This window comes from Rhinopithecus bieti, unplaced genomic scaffold (assembly GCF_001698545.2).
Source record: "Rhinopithecus bieti isolate Rb0 unplaced genomic scaffold, ASM169854v2 scaffold_72735, whole genome shotgun sequence".
NCBI lineage: Eukaryota > Metazoa > Chordata > Mammalia > Primates > Cercopithecidae > Rhinopithecus > Rhinopithecus bieti.
The window spans coordinates 218,856-243,385 of NW_016827539.1; the positions used below are offsets into that span (position 1 = coordinate 218,856).

The 24,530-nt window shown below is 53.8% G+C and overlaps 1 protein-coding gene across 11 annotated transcripts in view; it reads left to right on the forward strand.

Moving 5' to 3' along the window:
• FLYWCH1 (FLYWCH-type zinc finger 1) overlaps positions 1-24,530 on the forward strand; it is a 43,761-nt gene that overhangs the window by 12,728 nt on the left and 6,503 nt on the right. The window contains exons 3-11 of one of the 11 annotated variants that reach the window (XM_017863906.1): positions 3,017-3,278; positions 4,291-4,458; positions 7,770-8,158; positions 8,567-9,040; positions 11,833-12,297; positions 12,433-12,696; positions 16,121-16,384; positions 17,205-17,477; positions 18,994-19,054. In XM_017863906.1, the coding sequence (XP_017719395.1) occupies positions 7,843-8,158; positions 8,567-9,040; positions 11,833-12,297; positions 12,433-12,696; positions 16,121-16,384; positions 17,205-17,477; positions 18,994-19,054 (2,117 nt within the window). In that variant the 5' untranslated portion in view covers positions 3,017-3,278; positions 4,291-4,458; positions 7,770-7,842. Of the gene's footprint in view, positions 1-3,016; positions 3,279-4,290; positions 4,459-6,980; positions 7,075-7,769; positions 8,159-8,566; positions 9,041-11,832; positions 12,298-12,432; positions 12,697-16,120; positions 16,385-17,204; positions 17,478-18,993; positions 19,078-24,530 lie in introns of all 11 variants that reach the window. The other 10 variants (XM_017863910.1, XM_017863911.1, XM_017863915.1 and 7 more) reach the window with 10 other exon arrangements.

Sequence of the window (24,530 nt, forward strand, 5' to 3'; positions counted from 1 at the left end):
CTGTAGTCCCAGCTACTCGGGAGGCTGAGGCAGGAGAATGGCGTAAACCCAGGAGGCGGAGCTTGCAGTGAGCTGAGATCTGGCCACTGCACTCCAGCCCGGGCGACAGAGCGAGACTCCGCCTCAAAAAAAAAAAAAAAAAAAAAAAAAACCCAGGCTGGGCAACATGGAAAAACCCCATCTTTCAAAGAATACAAAATTAGCCAGGCATGGTAGTGTGCGCCAGTAGTCCCAGCTACTCTGGACGTGGAGGTAGGAAGATGGCTTGAATCTGGGAGGCAGAGGCTGCAGTGATGGCGCCACCACACTCCAGTTTGGGCCATAGTGAAATCCTGCCACTAAAATAAAAAGCAAAAGGTATCCATTCTGGCTGGGCACGGTGGCTCACATCTGTAATCCCAGCAGTTTGGGAGGCCAAGGTGGGCAGATCATGAGGTTAGAAGTTCGAGACCAGACTGGCCAATATGGTGAAACCCCATCTCTACTAAAAAATACAAAAATTAGCTGGGCGTGGTGACACTTGTATGTAGTCCCAGCTACTCAGGAGGCTGAGGCAGGAGAATCGCTTGAACCCGGGAGGCAGAGGTTGCAATGAACTGAGATGGTGCCACTGCACTCCCGCCTGGGCGACTGGGCAACAGAGTTAAAAAAAAAAAAAAAAAAATCCATCCTAAATGGGTACATTTTGAATCAGATAAAAATCATATGATTCTGAATCATAGAGGGATAACTTTAGTTACTAGAAAATCTACCTTGTATGGAGAACCTTGTTCACTGATAACGTTAGGGAAATGGGGTGTTTTGCGTATAGTTTGTTACAGATGGCTCGTGTGTGTGGTAAACTATACATGACGTAAAATGTACCATATTGGTCGCTCATGTAAATTGCATCCTACAAGCCTTGGTCTTTGTGAGCAGCTGCTGTCACTGAGTTCGATGTAGAAGTGTTCAGGTCAGTGGCGTACATTCATTGTGCAGCCGTCACCACTGTTGGTCTCCAGAACCTTTTCATCTTCCCCAACTGCTGCTTTGTCCTCGTGAAACATTCACTCCTCATTCCCCGGCCCCTGGCACCCCCATTCTATTTTCTGTCCCCGTGAGTTTGACCGCAATGGGGACCTCATACAAGGAGAATTGGACAGTGTTTGTCCCCTTGTGGCTGGCATGTCATATGTTGCAGTTTTTTTTTAATGGTGAAAAGATATACATATATTTAGAATTAGCTGGCTAGACTCCGTTTAGATGATCTCAATTTTGTTGGCAACACCCAAAGCAACGTAATCAGGAGCCAGTTGAACACATGCCTTCTCTCCATCAGGCCGAATCGGGGTGTTGCCCGTGGCCACATCCATGTCCCAGAGCTGCTTCACAGCCTGTGTGATCTAGCACTTGTGAACTTTAACATCCACAGTGAACACAGTGTGTTGTTATCTTCTGTCTTCTTCACGGCGGACTCAGTGGTCAGTGGAAAATTGATCGCAGAGTGGTCAAGCTTGTTTCTCCCGGGGCGCTCTTCCGGGGTATCTGGGCTGCCTCTGGAGTCGCATTGTCTTGGGCTGCCAGAAGGGGATGATCTTGTTTTGTGGCTGTGGACACCTTTCAACCCTGCCTTCTTGGTCTTTAAAGCCTTCACGTTGACTTTGGCTTTACGAGGGGCAGAGCTTCCTTCTTTGCTTTTGGCGCCATCTTGTGAAAAGACTGCTTTGTTTTTATTTTTATTTTTGAGATGGAGTCTCGCTCTGTTGCCCAGCCTGGAGTGCCAGGGGTGTGATCTCTGCTCACTGCAACCTCCGCCTTCTGGTTCAAGTGATTCTCCTGCCTCAGCCTCTCGAGTAACTGGGATTAGAGGTGCCCACCACCACACCCGGCTAATTTTTGTATTTTTAGTAGAGACGGGCTTCTCCATGTTGGCCAGGCTGGTCTTGAACTTCTGACCTCAGGTGATCTGCCCACCTCGGTCTCCCAAAGTGCTGGGATTACAGGGGTGAGCCACCACGCCTGGCCAATGCAGATGTTTTAAAATGCATAATTCTCCTTTGCTGTCCCTTCTACTTCATATTTTTGTTTCCTTTGTTACTAGCCCTTTATATGCACCCATCTGGGGGATGTGGCATTTGTGTAGCGTAGCATGGCATTTGAGCTCACAAATGGTTTTATGTCAGATATTTCATAACCGTTTGTATTATTCCATCTATCAAAAAGCCAGAATTGGCCGGGTGTAGTGGCTCACATCTGTAACCCCCGCACTTTGGGAGGCTGAGGCTGGTGGATCACTTGAGGTCACGAGTTCGAGACCAGCGTGGCCAACATGGTGAAACCCCATGTCTACCAAAAAATACAAAAATTAGCCAAGCATGTTGGCGGGCACCTGTAATCGCAGCTACTTGGGAGTCTGAGGCAGCAGAATAGCTTAAAACCCAGGAGGTGGAGGTTGCAGTGAGCTGAGATGGTGCTACTGCACTTAGCCTGGGCAACAGAGCGAGACCCTGTCTCAAAAAAGTAAAAAGCTGGAACCCACTAGAGTCACTTACTTGCCAAGCGTATCTGCTATTATTGTGTAGCATACGACCTATGATCTTACTGGCTTAAAATAATAGGAGTTCCTCGGTGATCAGGTTCTGTGGGGTCTCCAGGTTCCTTCATGTCTGCAGGCAGTTAAGAGACTGCTGGGCTGGAGGGTACAAGGTGGTCTCCTCAAATGTGGCGGTGCCCTGCACATGGCCTCTCCTACAGCTGCCTTCCCTGCAGACTCAGGGCCCTGGCCCCTGAAGTGTGGGAACGTGTACCCTGCGCTCCTGCCACACTGTTGGTCAGGCAAGCCCCCCCAGGCCAGTCAAGGTTCAGGCAGGTGGAGACAAAGCCCGGTTGCCAAGGGGCCTGTGGACTTTAATGGGCGGAGTGGTGCTGGGTCAGCATCTAACACCCAAGAGCTTAGAAAGGGCAAGAGTGGGGAGGGGTCTTCAACCTTCCACAAGCCGGTGGCCAAGGCCTTTCCTTGTATTGGAACTTTTTCCAGATCTGTTGAAGCACGTGGGTCTTGGAAGCCCTGTAAACAGAAGTGGGAAGTGTTCGCCCGAGGATTACGCTGTGTCCTGTCACCTCCCCTGACTCGGGTACAGCTCCCTGGGAATGTGGGGTTTTCCTTGTCAGGCCAAGCTTGAGGCAGTCCCCACCTTCACTCTGCCGGCCTGGGACGCGGCCCCTGCCTGCCTGTGCCCCCCACTCCCGCGGCGCTGCTGCATCCTGCAGGACCGGCTGGCGGCGTGAACATTGTGCGAGTGAGTCACTGTGCCGGCCTGCATAGTCTGGGATGCCTCGGTCAGGAGCGGCCTGGCGTCCCCATGCCTCGCCCTGGCTGGGAGGGAGGCCACAGGGAGGCCGGGAAGCACAGCAGTTCTCAGGGAGGTGCCTGACCTCCCGGGGAACAACGGGGACTTTCTCCAGAGGGCGGGGGCCTCGCGGGACCTGGGCTGGGGGGACCCGGGGAGGGTGCAGGGTCAGGGAACCGCCACGTCCATCGTCCATCCATTCCCATACATCCCCGTTCATCCTGTCCTGCCTCGTCCTGCCCTCATTCTCATCCTTCCCGGTTTAGCCTCATCCGGTCCCACCCAGTGCCATTCATCCCCATTCATCCCCAGAGCTCAGAGCGAGGGAGCGGGAGGGGCGGGTTGCCGGTAGAGGGACTTGCCCTGAGGCCAATCAGCGCGGGCGGGCGGGCGGGGGGCGGGGCTTCCCGCCGTAACCCTTTCCTGCCTGGGAGCGGTTCTGCTCAGGAGACGCCTGCGAGGTCAGCTGGGGTTGCCCCCCAGTCCGCTGCACCTCGTGTCACCCTGTGGGGAGGGATGAGCAGGCCCAGAAGGATGGCATGGAGGAACAGGCTGGGCCGGGGCTGGGGGAGATGTGGTGGGATTGGCCCTCCTGGTACCTGTGATTTCCTGGGGACGGAGACTTAATGGAGTTAAGGAGCCACTCCCCTCTATGTTGTCCCTGGAACCGACCAGGCCTTCCAGAGTGGAATGTGGGGCCCCAGGCCAGGAAACTTTGGAGCAAAGTGGGAGACCCGTGGGAATTGGAACTGCAACATGTGAGGTGGGGGTGAGGACACTAAAAATGTCAGGGACTGCAGTCTTAATTCGAGGCTGAGGTGGGAAAGACCCCACCATCTGCCCACACTCGGTTGCCCCAAAAAGCCCACCCCACACCACGACTGCCACTGACTGCCCCAGGCCCCAGGCCCCACTCCAGCCCTGCCCGGTTCCTCATTATCTGTCCTTTCTGCCTCTCCAGGCTGGAACCCATGGTGACCTCGGGGTTCAGTTAGAGCCGCTGCAGAAAATCTAATTATGCTATTTCGAACAATAGAAGAATTCTGCCCATGGTTTCCAGAACAAGGAAATTTAGATCTAAAAGATTGGGAAAAAATTGGCAAAGAATTAAAACAAGCAAATAGGAAAGGTAAAATAACCCCACTTATAGTATGGAATGATTGGGCTATTATTAAAGCAGCTTTAGAACCGTTTCAAACAGGAGAAGACAGCATTTCAGTTTCTGATGCCTCTGAAAGCTGTGTAATAGATTGTGAAGAAGAGGCAGGGACAGAATTAGAGAAAGGAATGGAAAGTTCACATTGTAAATATGCAGCAGAGTCTGTAATGACTCTGTGAAAGCAAAATGTTGACTTAAACAAGTAAGGGTGATTTGCCTCAGGGCCTGGGAAAAAAAACCAGGAACCACCTGCCCATCTTTTAATTCAATTAGACAAGGCTCTAAAGAGCCCTATCCTGGCAAGATTCCAAGATACCGCTCAAAAATCTATTACAGATGATAATGCCTAAAAGGTTATTGTAAAATTAATGACCTATGAAAATGCAAATCCGGAATGTCAATTGGCCATAAAGCCATGTTGACTACAATCAATTACAGGAGGTAATATATCCTGAATCATCAAAATTGGGGGGAAAGCTCCAGAATCACTGGAGCCATCAGAGTCTAAACCACGATGGCCAGCTCTTCCTCCCGTGGTTCAGATGCCTGTAACATTACAACCTCAAATTCAGGTTAGACAAGCACAAACCCCAAGAGAAAATCAAGTAGAAAAGGATAGAGTCTCTATCTCAGCAAAGCCAATCCAGACGCGGTATCCACAATATCAGCCAGTAGAAAATAAAAACCACTGCTAGCTTATGAATACTGGCAGTCAGCCGAGCTTCAGTATTGGCCGCCTCCAGAGCTTCAATACAGACCTCAAGCGGTGTGTCCCACGCCAAACAGCACGGCATCATCCAAGCAACCCACGGCGGTGGTGGTTTATCCATCAGCACCACAGGGCGCGGCGCTGTATCCTCAGCCGCCCACTATGAGACTGAATCCACCAGCATCACCTAGTGGACACGGTAGCACACTGCATGCGGTCTTTGATGAAGTTAGAAAACGGAGATCTTGAGGCATGGCAGTTCCTGGTAATTTTACAATCGGTACTGGCCGGGAAAGGGGCTCCAGCAGGAGCACCTGCGGTGGCTAATGCTAGATATGAACTTTTCACCATGAAAATGTTAAAAGACATGAAGGAAGGAGTTAAACAATATGGACCCACCTCCCTTTATATGAGAGCATTATGAGATTCCATTACTCAGCAGGAGTTGATGTAATTACAGAATAGGTGAAGGCTTGTAATAGGACTGGAGGAACCATGCATAAAGGCTATGCTAATGGCTCAAGCAATGACTGGAGTCACTTTAGGAGGACAAGTTAGAACATTTGGGGGAAAATGTTATAATTGTGGGCAAATTGGTCATCTAAAAAAGAATTGCCCGGCTAGCTCAGTAGAGTATGCGACTCTTAATCTCAGGGTCGTGGGTTCGTGCCCCACATTGGGCGCCAGGTGAAGGAGGCCTGCCCCTCCACACTTGTGGGTATTTCTCATCAGGTGGAGATGAGAGACTGAGAAAAGAAATAAGACACAGAGACAAAGTATAGAGAAAGAACAGTGGGCCCAGGAGATGGGCATTCAACGTGCGAGGACCCACACCAGCACTGGTCTCTGAGTTCCCTCAGTATTTATGGATCACTATTTTTACTGTCTTGGTGAGGGGAGTGTGGCGGGGCGACAGGATGATGGTGGGGAGAAGGTCAGCAGGGAAACATGTGAGCAAAGGAATCTGTATCATGAATAAGTTCAAGGAAAGGTACTGTGTCTGGATGTGCACCTAGGCCAGATTTATGTTTCGCTTTACACGAACATCCCAGTGTAGCAAAGAGTAACAGAGCAGTATTACGGCCAGCATATCTCGCTTCCAGCCACAGGGCGGTTTTCTCCTATATCAGAATAGAACGAATGGTCGGCTTTACACCGAGACATTCCATTCCCAGGGATGAGCAGGAGACAGAAACATTCCTTTTATCTCAACTGCAAAGAAGTCTCCCTCTTTCACTATTTCTCCTCAGCACAGACCCTTCACAGGTGTTGGGCTGGGGGAATGTAAAGTCTTTCTTTTCCCACTAGGCCATATCTCAGGCTGTCTCAGTGCGGGGAAACCTTGGACAATACGTAGGCTTTCTTGGGCAGAGGTTCCTGCGGCTTTCCACAGAGTATTGTGTCCCTGGTTAATCGAGAATGGAGAATGGTGATGACTTTTACCAGGCACACTGCCTGCAAACTGCAAACATATTGTTAACAAGGCACATCCTGCACAGCCCTAAATCCCTTAAACCTTGATTCAATACAGCACATGTTTCTGTAAGCCCACGGTTGGGGTTAAAGTTACAGATTAATGGCATCTAAAAGCAGAACAATTTTTCTTAGTACAGATCAAAATGGAGTTTCTGTCTTCCTTTTCTGCATAGACACAGTAACAATCTGATCCCTCTTTTCCCCACACAAAAAGCCCCACCCCACACCATGACTGCCACTGACTGCCCCCAGGACCCTGCCCCAGCCCTGCCCGGTTCCACATTATCTGCCCTTTCTGGCTCTCCAGACTGGAACCCGTGGTGACCTCGGGATTCTCCAGACACCACCGCAGCCCCATCCCCGACCAGCCGAGGCAGCAGCAGCAACATCTTGGGCACAAGGTGGCTGCCACATTGGGGCCCTGGTATCTCCCGAAGCACGGGTGACCTGGGGCCTCCCAGACAGGATAGGGACTGGGTCTTCCCGAGCCCAGAAAGGGCCTTCTGCCTCCCAGGCCAAGATGCAGCACTGTCCTCTGGAAGGGCTCTGTGTACCAGGCCCACGCTTCGGAGACAGGTGCCCGGCGTCCTGGTGAAGCGCGTGGTTTCCAAAAAGGTCCTAGCAAGTCCCTGGGCATCTGAGCAGAAACGGGTCTCAGCTTTCCGCCTCCCACAGTTGTCTGTGCCTCACTGTCCTCATCTATAACTGGGTCAATAAGAATGTCCTGCCATCATAATGTGGGGGCTGGAGAGGGGACTGGAAATGCAGGTGGAAACCCTTCTTCTATGCTCAGCATGTGGGAGGCCCATCGGTAGTGGCTGAGCTCTTAGTCCGTTAGTCACTCTGATGGCCCCTTGTGGAGAGTGTTTACTGTGCACATTTTCCAGATGGGGAAAGTGGGGTTAGATGGGGGTGACATACCCAAGGCTGCCAGGAGAGGAACTGGCAGAACAGAAGCCTAGTTCCATCAGGGCCCCTGCCAGCCTTGGCCCCAGCGAGCAGTGAGGCAGCCCCATCTGCCCACCTCCCTCCCAGAGCCACATCTAGAGCCCCCCAAGGGCTTCCTCCACTGACGGGATTTTGCTTCTTTCATTAGGACGGAACCGCTGGACTCCAGGTTCCTTGCTGGGGGCTGAGTGTGGCCTGAGGGACAGGCCCTGGGTCCCGGGATGCCCTTGCCCGAGCCCAGCGAGCAGGAGGGAGAGAGCATGAAGGCTGGCCAGGAGCCGTGCCCCGAGCTAGCCACGGACGTCGTCCCGGCAGCCCCCAGGAAGTTCTCCAAACTGGTCCTGCTCACAGCCTCCAACCAAGATGAGGATGGGGTGGGCTCCAAGCCCCAGGAAGTGCACTGCGTCCTTTCCCTGGAGATGGCTGGCCCTGCCACCCTCGCCAGCACCTTGCAGATCCTGCCAGTTGAGGAGCAGGGAAGGGTGGTCCAGCCAGCCCTGCAGATGCCTGAACAGAAGTGCAGCAAGCTGGACACAGGTGAAGTGTGGCCTGCTGCCCTTGCCCAGCCACCCTGTGGGTTCCAGTGCTCACAACAGGCCCTGCACACCCCACTTCTAGCACAGTGTCTTGTCCTTGCTCCCAGCTGAGCCTCCTGGTCTCTGATGCTGAGCCTGTCCCAGGCTGGTGTGATGACCACACTCAGGTAGCAGGGCCTCCTGGAGCTCATGGGAGCTGCAATGATGTGCAGAATTCCTTCAGCTCTCTAAAAACATCCACTACTACCCCCAAAATAAAAACCAGCCCTGAGAGTCTGGGCTTCTTGCTTGGGAGCAGGAGAAGGCACCCGCCACACTCAGGACCCCCACGTCCTCCCTGGCTCTCCTCTGTGCCTGCGACCTGGAGCTTGGCTCTAGGTTAGCTAACCCAGCCCTCCCCTTCCCCCAGCAGCCCCTCAGTCCCTGGAGTTCCTGAGGACACCATTCGGGGGCCGCCTCCTGGTGCTGGAGTCCTTCCTGTACAAGCAGGAGAAGGCTGTGGGGGACAAGGTGTACTGGAAGTGCCGCCAGCATGCTGAGCTGGGCTGCCGGGGCCGGGCCATCACCCGAGGCCTGCGGGCCACAGTGATGCGGGGCCACTGCCACGTGCCCGATGAGCAAGGCCTGGAGGCCCGGCGCCAGAGAGAGAAGCTGCCCAGCCTGGCCCTGCCAGAGGGCTTAGGAGAGCCCCAGGGTCCTGAGGGCCCTGGAGGCCCAGTGGAGGAGCCACTGGAGGGGGTGGGCCCGTGGCAGTGCCCTGAGGAGCCAGGGCCAGAGCCCACTCCTGGGCTGGTGCTGAGCAAGCCAGCCCCGGAGGATGAGGGACCCCGAGCCCTGTCACTGCTGAGCCTGCCGCCCAAGAAGCGTTCGATCCTGGGGCTGGGTGAGTACAGTCCACCCCCTGCCATGTCCACTTGGGACAGGGGGTCCAAGGGCCCTTCCTGAGCCCAGATAGAAATGCAGGGTACCACGAGGTCTTTAAAATGTGCTTGAAGCTAAAATGACTTTTAAAAATATAAATGTGGCCGGCGCAGTGGCTCATGCCTGTAATCCCAGCACTTTGGGAGGCCAAGGCGGATGGATCATGAGGTCAGGAATTCGAGACCAGCCTGATCAACATGGTGAAACCCTGTCTCTACTAAAAATACCAAACTTAGCTGGGTGTGGTGGTGCACGCCTGTAATCCCAGCTACTCAGGAGGCTGAGGCAGGAGACTTACTTGGACTCGGGAGGTAGAGGTTGCGGTGAGCCCAGATCGCTCCACTGCACTCCAGCCTGGGCGACAGAGCCAGACTCCATCCTAAAAAAAAATTTATGTATGTATATAAAAATGTGACTGGGTGCAGTGGCTCACGCCTGTAATCTTAGCACTTTGGGAGGCCCAGGCAGGTGGATCACCTGAGGTCACGAATTCGAGACCAGCCTGACCAACATGGTCCACCATGACCACCTCTACTAAAAATAAAAAATTAGCCAGGCGTGGTGGCAGATGCCTGTAATCCCAGCTATTCGGGATGCTGAGGCAAGAGAATCGGTTGGACCCGAGAGGCAGAGGTTGCAGTGAGCCAAGATTGTGCCACTGCACTCCAGACTAGGCGACAGAGCAAGACTCCGTCTCACAAAAAAAAAAGAAAAAATAGATATATGTAAATGTGGGCTGGGCACAGTGGTCATGCCTATAATCCTAGCACTTTGGGAGGCTGGGGGCAGGAGGATTGCTTGAGCCCAGGAGTTCAAGACCAGCCTGGCCAATACAGTGAGACCCCATATGTACAAAAAATCAGCCAGCTGTCGTGGTGCACCTGTGGTCCCAGCCACTTGTGAGACTGAGGTGGGAGGATCACTTAAGCCAGGGAGATTGAGGCTGCAGTGAGCCAGAATCACACCACTGCCCTCCAGCCTGGACAAGAGAATGAGACCCTGTCTCAAAAAAAAAAATCAGAATTTTATCTGGTTCTTGGGCGATTCTGGTGTCCATTAAGTTCAGGAAAACACCAAAACACCTAGGCTGGGCGCGGTGGCTCACGCCTGTGATCCCAGCACTGTGGGAGGCTGAGGTGGGCAGATCACGAGGTCAGGAGATTGAGACCATCCTGGCTAACACGGTGAAACCCCGTCCCTACTAAAAAAGATAAAATAAAAAAATTAACCGGGCGTGGTGACGGGCGCCTGTAGTCCCAGCTACTCGGGAGGCTGAGGCAGGAGAATGGCGTGAACCCGGGAGGCAGAGCTTGCAGTGAGCCAAGATCGTGCCACTGCACTCCAGCCTGGGGGACAGAGTGAGACNCTGCAGTGAGCCAGAATCACACCACTGCCCTCCAGCCTGGACAAGAGAATGAGACCCTGTCTCAAAAAAAAAAAATCAGAATTTTATCTGGTTCTTGGGCGATTCTGGTGTCCATTAAGTTCAGGAAAAACACCAAAACACCTAGGCTGGGCGCGGTGGCTCACGCCTGTGATCCCAGCACTGTGGGAGGCTGAGGTGGGCAGATCACGAGGTCAGGAGATTGAGACCATCCTGGCTAACACGGTGAAACCCCGTCCCTACTAAAAAATATAAAATAAAAAAATTAACCGGGCGTGGTGACGGGCGCCTGTAGTCCCAGCTACTCGGGAGGCTGAGGCAGGAGAATGGCGTGAACCCGGGAGGCAGAGCTTGCAGTGAGCCAAGATCGTGCCACTGCACTCCAGCCTGGGGGACAGAGTGAGACTCTGTCTCAAGAAAAAAAAAAAAAAAGAAATTAACCGAGCATGGTGGCGGGCGCCTGTAATCCTAGTTACTTGGGAGGCCAAGGCAGACGAATCGCTTGAACCCGGGAGGCAGAGGTTACAGTGAGCCAAGATCACACCATTGTACTCCAGCCTAGGTGGCGGGGCGAGACTCTGTCTCAAAAAAAAAAAAAAAAAAAAAGTGTCTGGTGGGAGGGTCTTGGGTTTTGGGTCATAGGTTCAAATTCCAGCCCCGCCTGATGGTAGCTCTGTAGCCTTAGAAAATTGACCTCATTTCTGGAGTTTCAGGAGTTTTATCTTAAGCTGGCTGTGATAACCTGGATTGTTGTGTAAATTGCACATTTGGGGCTTAGCAAGTTGCAAATGGGAGTTCTGGCTGTTTTATTACCAGTAACTAGGAGATGGGCTTGGGTTCAAGGAGGCCAGGTGCCTCCTGACACAGCTTTAAGGACCTGAGGTGGCCCCTGCCCTGGGCACCTGGGGCAGGAAGGGAGGGCCAGGGAACAGGGAGCCTTATTTTTCACTGTGATCTTTTGGAGCCATTTGAGTGTATTATAACTTGTGTGTTTTATTCAAAAATGGGTAGATTATTTAAACAAACCCTAAAAAAATATGTATGAGCAGGAGTGACAGACAACAGAGGCCACTGAGTCTGAGTCCAGGTTGGCCCCTCCAGGTGTGATCTTGATGCAACATTGAACAGGCCTGAGCTGGGGCGGCCTCACTGGCTGCTAGGAGAGGAATGAGACTCCCCTCTGGGTTGCTTGGTGTAGGGGTTCCGTGGGAATGGGCTTGGGGGCTCTGGCATATCTGGCTCAGGAAGCCAGGGTAACTTTCAGCCTTAAAGGAGAAAGGCCCATGTCAGCCCCCAGAGTCTGCAGTGGCTGCCCCTCCTGGGCTCCTCCCCACCCCTGGTGGCTGTGACCACTTGGGTCCCTCCTCCAGGACAGGCCCAGCCCCTCGAGTTCCTGAGGACATGCTACGGGGGCAGCTTCCTGGTACACGAGTCGTTCCTCTACAAGCGGGAGAAGGCTGTCGGGGACAAGGTGTATTGGACCTGCCGGGACCACGCACTGCACAGCTGCCGGAGCCGGGCCATCACCCAGGGACAGCGGGTGACCGTGATGCGTGGCCACTGCCACCCGCCCGATATGGAGGGCCTGGAAGCCCGGCGGCAGCAGGAGAAGGCCATGGAGACACTGCAGGCTGGGCAGGACGGCCCTGGGAGCCAAGTGGACACGCTGCTCCGAGGTGTGGATAGTCTGCTGTACCACAGGGGTCCTGGTCCCCTGACTCTCACCAGGCCCCGGCCCAGAAAGCGAGCGAAGGTCGAAGACCAGGAGATGCCAACCCAGCCGCAAGCCCCGGAAGGATCCCCGGACGAGGACCAGGACATGGATGCAGACCCTGGTGAGCCGCCTTCCTCTGGGGTTCGCTGGCCCTGCCTTGACTCTTTGGCCATCAGAGGCCCAGGGAGGGAAGGGAGCGGGATCAGGCCTGCCCAGCCCCTGCCTCCTCCCCTAACTGCCTCCCGAACCTCCCCAGGAGGCCCTGAGTTCCTGAAGACGCCCCTGGGGGGCAGCTTCCTCGTGTACGAGTCCTTCCTCTACCGGCGGGAGAAGGCAGCCGGGGAGAAGGTGTATTGGACCTGCCGAGACCAGGCCCGCATGGGCTGCCGCAGCCGCGCCATCACCCAGGGCCGACGGGTGACTGTGATGCGTGGCCACTGCCACCCACCCGACCTGGGGGGCCTGGAGGCCCTGAGGCAGCGGGAGAAACGCCCCAACATGGCACAGCGGGGGAGCCCAGGTACCTGGGGTTGGGCGGGGAGCTGGGCCCCAGGAAGCAGGCAGGAGCCCCACACTGTCTTTCCCTCTCCACCCTGCGGGTCCCGCTGGCAAACGTCCTCTTCCCTTCTGTGAACGTTCTAGAAGGAGCCGTGGCCCTGGCCTCCTCCTCCTCCTCTTCCCCCAGTGCTGCTTTCAATGGGCCCTACCTTCCTGCTCAGCCCGACCTGCCCCACAGCGGCAGCCGCAGGGATAGACCTCCCTGCCCTCCTCTTCCTCCATTTGTCTTAAGAGTTAATAGTATTAATAGAGGGCGTTGACTGCACATGGTCAGTCTCGTTGCTATGGTGTGAGCCTGTCTTAAGGTCTGAGCAGTTAAGGATTGAGGAGGTGATATTTACACGCAATCAGTTTCTCCTCTCGGCCAGCGGTTCCATAGACACCCATAATGTCCTGAAACGCTGGCCTGAGGAGGGTCACGGCTGTCTCCATCTTTATCCACACAGTCGGCCCCCCGCAGCACCTGGTGTTTTGACTTCATGACCACAGTGGCGTACACGTCCCCATCCCGTCTGGCTGAGGAGCCATTTCTGCACGGCCTCCTCCACTCACGTGCTCTTCATGGCCCTGAGGCGCTGGCCTCTCTTTCCAATGGCTCTTCTCCATCCTGCAGCTTTTGGGTTAGCTGAGTTGCCTCGTGGCCCTAAAGTTCTCTCAGACTTGAGAGCTGTGGGTTTTTTTGTTCCATCTCCAGGGAGACGGTGCTACACGGTAACACAGCTGCCCCTGCCTCGTCCTCACCCCCGCTTCTGCCCGACAAATAACTGCTCTGAGCAATTTTTATTTTTTATTTTTTTGAGATAGAGTCTCCCTCTGTCGCCCAGGCTGGAGTGCAGTGGCACCATCTTGGCTCACTGAAAGCTCCACCTCCCGGGTTCACGCCATTCTCCAGCCTCAGCTTCCCAAGTAGCTGGGACTACAGGAGCCCGCCACTGCGCCCAGCTAAAGTTTTTGTTTTTTTTGTTTTTTTTGTATTTTTAGTAGAGATGGGATTTCACCGTGTTAGCCAGGATGATCTCGATCTCCTGACCTCGTGATCCACCCGCCTCGGCCTCCCAAAGTGCTGGGATTACGGGCGTGAGCCCCCGTGCCCGGCCTCTAAGCAATTGTTTCTTAGGGTCTTGGCTGCCCCATTCCCTAAAATGTGCCTCCACTACTGTTAATCAGTTTTTCCATTTCTTTGTCAGCTACTCAGTGCACTTCTTGCACAGGTGTTTTGTGTGTGTGACGGAGTCTCGCTCTGTCACCCAGGCTGGAGTGCAGTGGTGCAATCTTGGCTCACTGCATACTCTGCCTCCCAGGATCAAGCGATTCTCCTGCCTCAGCCTCCTGAGTAGCTGGGATTATAGGTGCCCACCACCTCACCCAGCTATTTTTGTATTTTTATTCGAGACAGGGTTTCACCATGTTGGCCAGGCTGGTCTCAAACTCTGACCTCAGGTGATCCGCCTGCCTCGGCCTCCCAAAGCGCTGGGATTACTGGTGTGAACCACTGCACCCGGCCACATTTGGTTTTCCATTAGCCTAGAAACCTGCTCGCGGCTGACGGGGGGGTGCTCTGTGGTCCCATCTTCTGACACAGCTGTCTTCTCTGTGCAGCGGCAGCTGCTGCGTTTGTTTGCCTGGGTTTGTGTGTCCAGGTCGACCCCACCTGGATCCGATCATCCACAACCCCAGGTTGCTGGAGCTGCCAGGGAGCCTCGTGCCAGTGCAGCCTGACCTGGCAACAGAGGCTGGGCCCAGCTGTCCCTCGAGGTTCACTGTGCCAACTCTCTGCTTCTGGGCCTGCCTTTCTCTTTCTTGGTTTTCTTCATGGTGTTGTGGTTTGGAGAAGTCCCAGGAGGTGGCACGCTGAGGCCTTGCATGTGTGAAATGTCTGTAGCCTCCCTCCGCCGGAGGGGCAGCCTGGTCTCCGTGGTGTCACAGGTGCAGAGCCTGCCCTTGAACTGCAGCTTTTGTGTGACTGATCCTGTGTGTGCAATCGGCTTTACTTAAGGTTTTAGGGTCTCTGCTCCCTCCCAGCTGCACCGGGCTGTGCTGGGGGCACGAGGGGCCTTTTTAGGCCTCGGGCTTGTGGCCTTCGTGGTGGGGTCATCCTCTCGTGCTCTCTGTTAACTTCCCCATCATTGTCCCTTTCTGTTGCTCCTGTTAATCAGATGTTGATCCTCCCAGATGAGGGGTCGGTCTTTTTTTTTGAGACAGTTTCACTCTTGTTGCCCAGGCTGGAGTATAGTGGTGTAGTCTTGGCTCACTGCAATGTCCGTCTCCCAGGTTCAAGTGATTTTCCTGTCTCAGCCTTCTGAGTAGCTGGGATTACAGGCACACGCCACCACACCCAGCTAATTTTTTGTATTTTTTTAGTAGGGATGGTGTTTCCCCATGTTGGTCAGGCTGGTCTTGAACTCCTGACCAGGTGATCTGCCCGCCTCGGCCTCCCAAAGTGCTGGGATTACAGGCGTGAGCCACTGTGTCCAGCCCCTTGCTGGACGTTTTCATCCATGTGGAAGGGGATGAAGCATGTCCCATGGTCACACCACCCCCTCCTGTGGTCTGGGGTCCCCACCTTCCTCCTGACCTGTTCTGTGTTGCGGTCCCCAGGCTTCTGTGCTGCTGTACCCTGCAGGGTCCTCCTGCCTCCTGAGCCTCCCCATTCCACATGGCCCCTGCCCAGCCCTCTCCATCCCTCTTGAAGGTGGTTCCACAGCCAGACACCCCCCCTCTGGCCTCTCCTCTAGGGCTTGCTACCCACCCCCATCCCCTGCTTCCACTGCCACCTGATGTGCCCATGACGCCCCAGGCTGCCTCCCCACCTCTGTGGCCCCTGAGCCTGCACGGAGGAAAGGGTATTCTCTGGACAAGGCACTGCCACCCCACAGGGTCCTCCCTCTCACCACATCCAGGACAGTGGAGGCTGCTCCTGCCTCTTCCTCACAGTCCTCGGGTCACCTCTCCACCTGCCCAACTCTTGGCGGCCACCCCTCTCAGCCCCATCCAGCTCCCGAGCAGCTTTATCCCCTGAGGGCCCTGGGTCATTCCTTTGACCCATCAGGCACAGTGCACCCTGCATTCGAGCCTGGGTGGGCTCTGGGGACGGACGCATGACGCAGCAGACACTTGCCTCCCTAAAGGCATTGCAGCATGGGACACTTGGCCTCCACCTGCAGGGGCCTCACCTGATCAGTCCCCAGCCTCAGGAGAAGGGACCCCAGCAGCTGGAGCCCCAGCGGAGTTGGGGGGATGGTAGCATGTGTGTCCTGGGCTCCGGGGCCACCTCACTGTGAGGAGGGGGGGGGTGTGGGCATCGCGGGAGGTCTCACCTCGGGGCCATGCTGATCTTGGCTCTGAGAGCTGGTGTCCTCTGCTCCTCCCCTCCCATTTCTCAACAGGAGGCCCGGAGTTCCTGAAGACGCCCCTTGGGGGCAGCTTCCTCGTGTACGAGTCCTTCCTCTACCGGCGGGAGAAGGCAGCCGGGGAGAAGGTGTATTGGACCTGCCGGGACCAGGCCCGCATGGGCTGCCGCAGCCGCGCCATCACCCAGGGCCGGCGGGTCATGGTCATGCGCAGGCACTGCCACCCGCCCGACCTGGGTGGCCTGGAGGCCCTGCGGCAGCGGGAGCACTTCCCCAACCTGGCACAGTGGGACAGTCCAGGTATGTGCAGAGGGCGCTGGGCCAGGTGACCGTGGTCTCCCGGGACCCACATGCCACATGCTGGCTGCAGGCTGCCCGTGGGCTGCCGTGTGTGTTGCGCGTGGGGGTCTGGCAGCCTGGGCCATAAACTCCCCAAGGGCCAGAGGCTCCATCTGCGGGCTCCGAGCTCCTGCAGCTGGTCCTCAGGGCAGCAGGGACTGGCTGTCGGGGGTAGGAACCCACTCAGCTCTCTCAAGAAAGGGGGTGGCAGCCACGGGTGGCATTGGCAGGCGCAGAGAGTGCTTGGAATCTGCTGACGGGCCATACGGTGGATCCCGGACACTCTTAGTCTACCCCCCACACCACCCACACAGCTTCTAGTCTCGTGGGGTTCCCTCCAGTCACCACCACATCATGTGACCTTTCAGTTCAGCTTGTTAAAAGTCAGAGGCCAGATGGCTGCCAGCTGGCTGAGGGGTAGGTGGACAGGGAGCCAGGAGGCCCTGGGGCCCAGTTCAGAATGGCTCATCCCCTGCCCTGGGAGATGCCCCTGCAAGCATGAGGTCTGAGGGCTTGGGAGAGTCCTTCGGGAGTGTTTAGGGTCTAGTGGTTGCCAGGCCACCTGCCCAGGCATCACCAGAGCCCTTGGAAAGGGCCAGCCAGCATGGAAGTCGGGGCTGGAGGGCCTGAGCTTCAGGCTCCAGGGCCCAGAGGGGAGGAGGGCAGTGTCCACCATGGGGCCTGCTAGGGGATTGCAGATTCCTGGTGGGGCCTGGCTTGGGGGACAAATGAGACACCCAGGCCCCTGTGGCCCCACTCACAGTGTCACTTTCCCTTTCAGAACCCCTCCGACCCCTGGAGTTCCTGAGGACTTCCCTGGGGGGCAGGTTCCTGGTGCACGAGTCCTTCCTCTACAGGAAGGAGAAGGCGGCCGGGGAGAAGGTGTACTGGATGTGCCGGGACCAGGCTCGGCTGGGCTGCCGCAGCCGCGCCATCACCCAGGGCCACCGCGTCATGGTCATGCGCAGTCACTGCCACCAGCCCGACCTGGCAGGCCTGGAAGCCTTGAGGCAAAAGGAGCGGCTCCCCAGCAAGGCCCAGCAGGAGGACCCAGGTACAGACAGGGTGTGGGGCAGCGGCAGGGGTGTGGGTATCCTCATCTCTGCCAGCTCAGAACTGATGCCCCAGGCCAGGCACCCACTGAGGAGACTTTGCCTTTGTGCACACACCAATTATTCACATCAACAGAATGTCAAACCAGTCTTTTTTTTTTTTTTTTGAATTGGAGTTTTGCTCTTGTTGCCCAGGCTGGAGTGCAATGGAGTGATCTCGGCTCACTGCAACCTCCGCCTCCTGGGTTCAAGGGATTCTCCTGCCTCAGCCACCCCAGTAGCTGGGATTACAGGCACACGCCACCACACCCGGCCAAAACCAATCTTTAGAAAGCATTGTGTCTCTCACTGTCATTCATGTGAATATTAAGGGCCATGCTCTACAAAACAGTAACAAATCCAAGTTGGCCAGGCACAGTGACTCATGCCTGTAATCCCAGCACTTTGGGAGGCTGAGGCAGGTGGATCACCTGAGGTCAGGAGTTGGAGACCAGCCTCATCACCATGGAGAAACCCCATCTCCACTAAAAATACAAAATTAGCCAGGTGTGGTGGCACATGCCTGTAATCCCAGCTGCTTGGGAGGCAGAAGAAATGCTTGAACCTGGGATGCGGAGGCTATGTTGAGCCAAGATCGCACCACTGCACTCCAGTCTGGGCAACAAGAGTGAAACTCCATCTCAAAAAAAAAAAAAAAGAAGAAAACAGCCTGTCTAACATGGTGAAACCTTGTCTCTAAAAAAGGCGTATAAATCAGCTGGGCGTAGTGGTGCATGCTTGTGGTCTGAGCTCCTCAGAAAAGGGGAGGGTCACTCGAGCCCGGGAGGTTGAGGCTGCAGTGAGCCATGCACTGCAATCCAGCCTGTGTGACAGAATAAGACCCCATCTTTACAAAAAATTTTTTTGAAGAAAGGGCTTCTTTGAGAAAGCCACTAAATGAGCTTAAACAAAAAGTTGTGCTGGAGGCCTGGCCTCTCATCTTTGATGTCTAGTTGACCCCCAGTACTCTCCATGACAGCAGCTGAAGATCGACTCTTAGGGGCTCCAGTAGCTCATGTTACCATGGAAGGTAATTGATGCGTTGAATTCCCACCGGTTGTCTTTCTCCTCACACCCTTGAGGGCATCGTTAACAAGGTGTGCGTCCTTGGTTCTGTCAGCTTCAACAAGAGAAGAATTATTATTTTTTTTTGAGACGGAGTCTTGCTCTGTTGCCCAGGCTGGAGTGCAGTGGCGCAATCTCGGCTCACTGCAAGCTCTGCCTCCTGGGTTCACACCATTCTCCTGCGTCAGCCTCCTGAGTAGCTGGGACTACAGGCACCAGCCACCTCGCCCGGCTAATTTTTTGTATTTTTAGTAGAGATGGGGTTTCACTGTGTTAAGACAGGATGGTCTCGATCTCCTGACCTCATGATCCACCCACCTCGGCCTCCCAAAGTGCTGGGATTACAGGCGTGAGCCACTGCGCCCAGTCAAGAGAAGAATTATTAATTCATGTTTTCAATTTTTTTTTCCCCAGAAAAGATTCAAGTTCAGCTGTGTTTCAAGACGTGTCCTCCTGAAAGCCAGCCGATGTATGGGTAATTGTATTAGTTATCTAATGGTGCGTGACCAATTACGGCAAAACGCAGTGGGCTTAAAACAACAAATATTTGCTGTCTCAGCTTTTGTGGGTCAACATCATGGGAGTGGTTGGGCTGGGTGGTTCTGACTCCTGAGGTTGAAGAGAATTTGTCAGCCAGGGTGGCATGAAGGCCCAAGTGAGGCTGGAGGCCCTGTTACCAGGTTCTTCTCAAACACAGCCAGGCTGTAAAGTAAGAGTCCTTTTTTTTTTGGGGGGATAGAGTCTCTCTGTTGCCCAGGCTGGAGTACAGTGGCATGATCTCAGCTCACTGCAAACTCTACCCTCCGGGTTCAAGCAATTCTCCTGCCTTAGCCCCCTGAATAACTGGGATTACAGGCATGTACCACCACGCCCAGCTAATTTTTGTATTTTTAGTAGAGATAGGGTTTCATCATGGTGGCCAGGCTGAGTCTCAAACTCCTGACCTCAAATGATCTGCCTGTCTCGGGTCTCCCAAGTGCTGGGATTACAGGCAAGAGCCATTGCGCCCAGCCTTGTTATTGATTTGGAATTACATCCCACTGTGGTCAAAGAACATACTTTGTATGATTTCTTTCCTTTCAGGGCTGGACGCAGTGGCTCATACCTGTAATCCCAGCACTTTGGGAGGCCAAGGCAGGTGAATCATTTGAGGTCAGGAGTTCGAGACCAGCCTGGCCAACATGGTGAAACCCCGTCTGTACTAAAAATACAAAAATTAGCCAGGCGTGGTGGTACATGCCTGTAATCCCAGCTATTTGGGAGGCAGAAGTTGCAGTGAGCCAAGATTGTACCACTGCACTCCAGCCTGAGTAACAAAAACCAAATCAAAAAGCAGAAAAATTTGGGAAACTCATAAATATGTAGAAATTAACACACTCATAAGAAACCAGTGAGTGAGACTGGGCACGGTGGCTCATGCCTGTAATCTCAACACTGTGGGAGGCAGAGGCAGGAGGATCACTTGAGCCCAGGAGTTTGAAATCAGTTGGGGCAACAAAGCATGACGCTGTGTGTAATTTTAAACAAACAGTGAGCCAAAGAAGATAATTATAAAATACTTAGAAATAAATGAAAATGGAGACACAACATAACAAAACTTACGGGATGCACTGAAAGTCATGCTTAGAGGGAAATCTGTAGTGAAAACCACTTCTATTAAAAAGGAAGGCTGGGCGCTGTGGCTCAAGCCTGTAATCCCAGCACTTTGGGAGGCTGAGACGGGTGGATCACGAGGTGAGGAGATCGAGACCATCTTGGCTAACGCGGTGAAACCCCGTCTCTACTAAAAAATACAAAAAACTAGCCGGGCGAGGTGGCGGGCGCCTGTAGTTCCAGCTACTCGGGAGGCTGAGTCAGGAGAATGGCGTAAACCCGGGAGGCGGAGCTTGCAGTGAGCTGAGATCTGGCCATTGCACTCCAGCCTGGGCCGCAGAGCGAGACTCCGTCTCACAAAAAAAAAAAAAAAAAAGGAAGAAGCCGGCCAGGCGCGGTGGCTCACCCCTGTAATCCCAGCACTTTGGGAGGCCAAGGCGGGCAGATCACGAGGTTAGGAGATCAAGACCATCCTGGCTAACACGGTGAAACCTCGTCTCCACTAAAAAATACAAAAAGGAAAAAAAATTAGCCAGGCATGGTTGTGGGTGCCTGTAGTCCCAGCTACTCCAGAGGCTGAGGCAGGAGAATGGCGTGAACCCAGGAGGCGGAGCTTGCGGGGAGCCAGCCGAGATTGCGCCACTGCACTCCAGCCTGGGTGACAGAGCTAGACTCCATCTCAAAAAAAAAAAAAAGAAGCCTGGGCAACATGGTGAGACCTTGTCTCTACCAAAAAATCAGCCAGACATGGTAGCATTGCTGGGAGGATCACTTGAACTTGGGAGGTCGAGGCTGCAGTGAAGTGTGATCATACCACTGCACTCCAGCCTGGGAGGCAGAGCAAGATCCCATCTCTAAATGAATAAACAGGGCCAAGCACAGTGGCTCACACCTATAATCCTAGCATTTTGGGTGGCTAGGGTGGGAGAATCGCTTGAGCCCAGGAGTTCCATACTAGCATGGGCAAGACCTCATCTCCACAAAAAATATAAAAAACAACTAAAAGACCAGGTGTGGTGGCTCACACCTGTAATCCCAGCATTTTGGGAGGCCTAGGCAGGTGGATCACAAGGCCAGGAGTTCGAGAACAGCCTGACCAACATAGTGAAACCCCACCTCTACTAAAAATACAAAAATTAGCCAGGCATGGTGGCAGGTGCCTGTAGCAGGAGAATCGCTTGAACCCGGGAGGTGGAGGTTGCAGTGAGCCAAGATTGCAACACTGCACGCCAGCCTGGGCAACAGAGCAAGACTCGTCTCAAAAAAATAAATAAATAAAATAAAAGAACTAAAATAGAAGGAAGGAAATAAATAGTAAATAAAACCAAAAGTTGGTTCTGTATAAGGATCAATAAAATTGACAAATATTTAGCTCTACCTAAAGAACAAAAAAATTGAAGAGCAAGAAATCAGGAATACAGATGAGACCTTACTATGGACCTCATTCTGACAGTCTCACTCTGACACCCAGGCTGGAGTGCAGTGGCACCATCTCAGCTCACTGCAACCTCACCCTCCTGAGTAGCTGGGACTACACGCACGCACCACCACGCCTGGCTAATTTTTCTATTTTTAGTAGAAACGGGGTTTTGTCATGTTGTGCAGGCTGGTCTCCAACTCCTGGGCTTAATCAATCCATCTGCCTTGGCCTCCCAAAGTGCTGGAATTACAAGCATGAGCCACAATGCCTGGTCCCAGCTCATTCTGTAAGACCAGTATCACCCTGATACCAAAACCAAGCAGAGAATCACAAAGAGAAAACCACAGCCCAGTATTTCTCCAGAACATAGAATACCAGCAAAGAGAATCCAGCAACATAAAAAAGGATTATATACCACGACTCAGTAAGATTTATCCCAGAAATGCATTAACATGAAAAACCAATGAATGTAACACAGTATCTGTACAGATCAGCCTTAACACAGCAGGCCCGAGAATGCTGACCTAAGAACAGCCTGTGTGCAAGGTTCACCCTGGGCTGGCATCTGGGAACTTTTTTTTTTTTTTTTTTTTTGTTTTGAGATGGAGCATCGCTCTGTCGCCCAGGCTGGACTGTAGTGGTGTGATCTCCACTCACTGCAAGATCACAGTGAGTGATCAGCCTCCCGAGTAGCTGGGATTACAGGTGCACACCACCACACCCAGCTAATTTTTATATTTTTAGTGGAGATGGGTTTTCGCCATGTTGGCTAGGCTGGTCACGGACTCCTAACCTCACGTGATCTGCCTGCCTCGAACTCCTGAAGTGCTGGGATTATAGGCGTGAGCCACCATGCCCAGCTGGCATCTGGGAACTTGACCGGTAAAGAGTTCCTGCATGAATACAATGCTATCCCCAAATAACAATTGCTCACTCTTTTCTGTACAAATCATGTGATATTTGCTGAACACTTTTCTTCTGAGCCTGCAATTTCGGTGACCATATTCAGTCACCCAGGCACAATGAACCTACATGACCAACCCCCAGAAAAACCCTGGCCTCCTAGGCTCAGGCAGGCTTCCCTGGTACAGACCACTTTGCACATGTCACAGCTCGAGGCTAGAGGATTCAGCACATTCTGCAGGACTCCGGGAGAGAGGACCCCAGGGGAGGGGGCTCGGGGGGAGAGCACTCGGGGGGCTTGTACCTGGTTTCCTCCGGCCCTCACCCCAAGTGCATTTTCCTGTTGCTAATTCCACGTCGCATCTTTTCACCGTAGTAAATCTCGGCCACGAGCATGATGATGGTAGACCAAGTCCCGTGAGTCCTTCGAGCGCAGTCACCAAGCCTAGTGTGTGGCGGGGGTGCCTGCACACCAGATCACTAGAGAAAAGGACAAAAACCATGTGGTCACGGAATAGACACAAAACATGTGACAACGCCCAGCACCCTTTCATGATAAAACATTCAACAAACTAGGAATAAAAGGAGCTGCTTCAACCTGATCAAGAGCATCTGTAAAAACCCCAAAAGCAGGCCAGGCACGGGGGCTCACACCTGTAATCCCAGCACTTTGGGAGGCCAAGGTGGGCAGATCACCTGAGGTCAGGAGTTCGAGACCAGCCTGGCCAACATAGTGAAACTCTGTCTCTACTAAAAATACAAAAAATTAGCTGGACGTGATGGCAGGCACCTGTAGTCCCAGCTACTCGGGAGGCTGAGGCAGGAGAATCCCTTGAACCCGGGAGACAGAGGTTGCAGTGAGCCAAGATCACGACACTGCACTCCAGCTTGGGGGACAGAGCAAGTCCCCTTCCCCCCGCCAAAAAAAAACAACAAACACAAAGACTAGCCTGGACAACATAGTGAGATGCCGTTTCTACAAAAAATTTTAAAATTAGCTATGTGTGGTGTTGCATGCCCAGCCACTTGGAAGGCTGAGATGGAAGGGTCACCTGAGCCTGGGAGGCTGAGGCTGCAGTGAGCTGTGATCACGCAGCTACACTCCAGCCTTGGGGACAGAAAGAGAACCTGTCTCTTTTCTTTTTTTTTTTGAGACGGAGTCTTGCTCTGTCGCCGGGGCTGGAGTGCAGTGGGCGGATCTCAGCTCACTGCAAGCTCCGCCTCCCGAGTTTACGCCATTCTCCTGCCTCAGCCTCCGGAGTAGCTGGGACTACAGGCGCCCGCCACCGCGCCCGGCTAGTTTTTTGTATTCTTTAGTAGAGACGGGGTTTCACCGTGTTAGCCAGGATGGTCTCGATCTCCTGACCTCGGGATCCGCCCGTCTCAGCCTCCCAAAGTGCTGAGATTACAGGCTTGAGCCACCGCGCCCAGCTGAACCTGTCTCAAAAATAAAAGTAGAGCATGGTGGCTCACGCCTGTGATCCGCCATGCACTTTGGGAGGCTGAGGCAGGCGGATCACCTGAGGTCAGGAATTCGAGACCAGCCTGGGAAACATGGAGAAACCCCATCTCTACTAAAAATGCAATAGCTAGGCGTGGTGGCATGCACCTGTAATCCCAGCTACTCGGGAGGCTGAGGCAGGAGAATCACTTAAACCTGGCAGGTGGAGGCAGTGAGCTGAGATTGTGCCATTGCACTCCAGCCTGGGCAATAAGAGCGAAACTCCGTCTCAAAAAAGATCACATACAATTATGTATACTATGTAATATTTGATAATGATAATGACTTACTAGATTATGTATTTACTATACTTTTTATCATTACTTTAGAATATACTCCTATTTGGCCGGGTGCGGTGGCTCAAGCCTGTAATCCCAGCACTTTGGGAGGCCTAGACGGGCAGATCACGAGGTCAGGAGATTGAGACCATCCTGGCTAACACAGTGAAACCCCGTCTCTACTAAAATACAAAAATTAGCCGGGCGATGGTGGTGGGTGCCTGTAGTCCCAGCTACTGGGGAGGGTGAGGCAGGA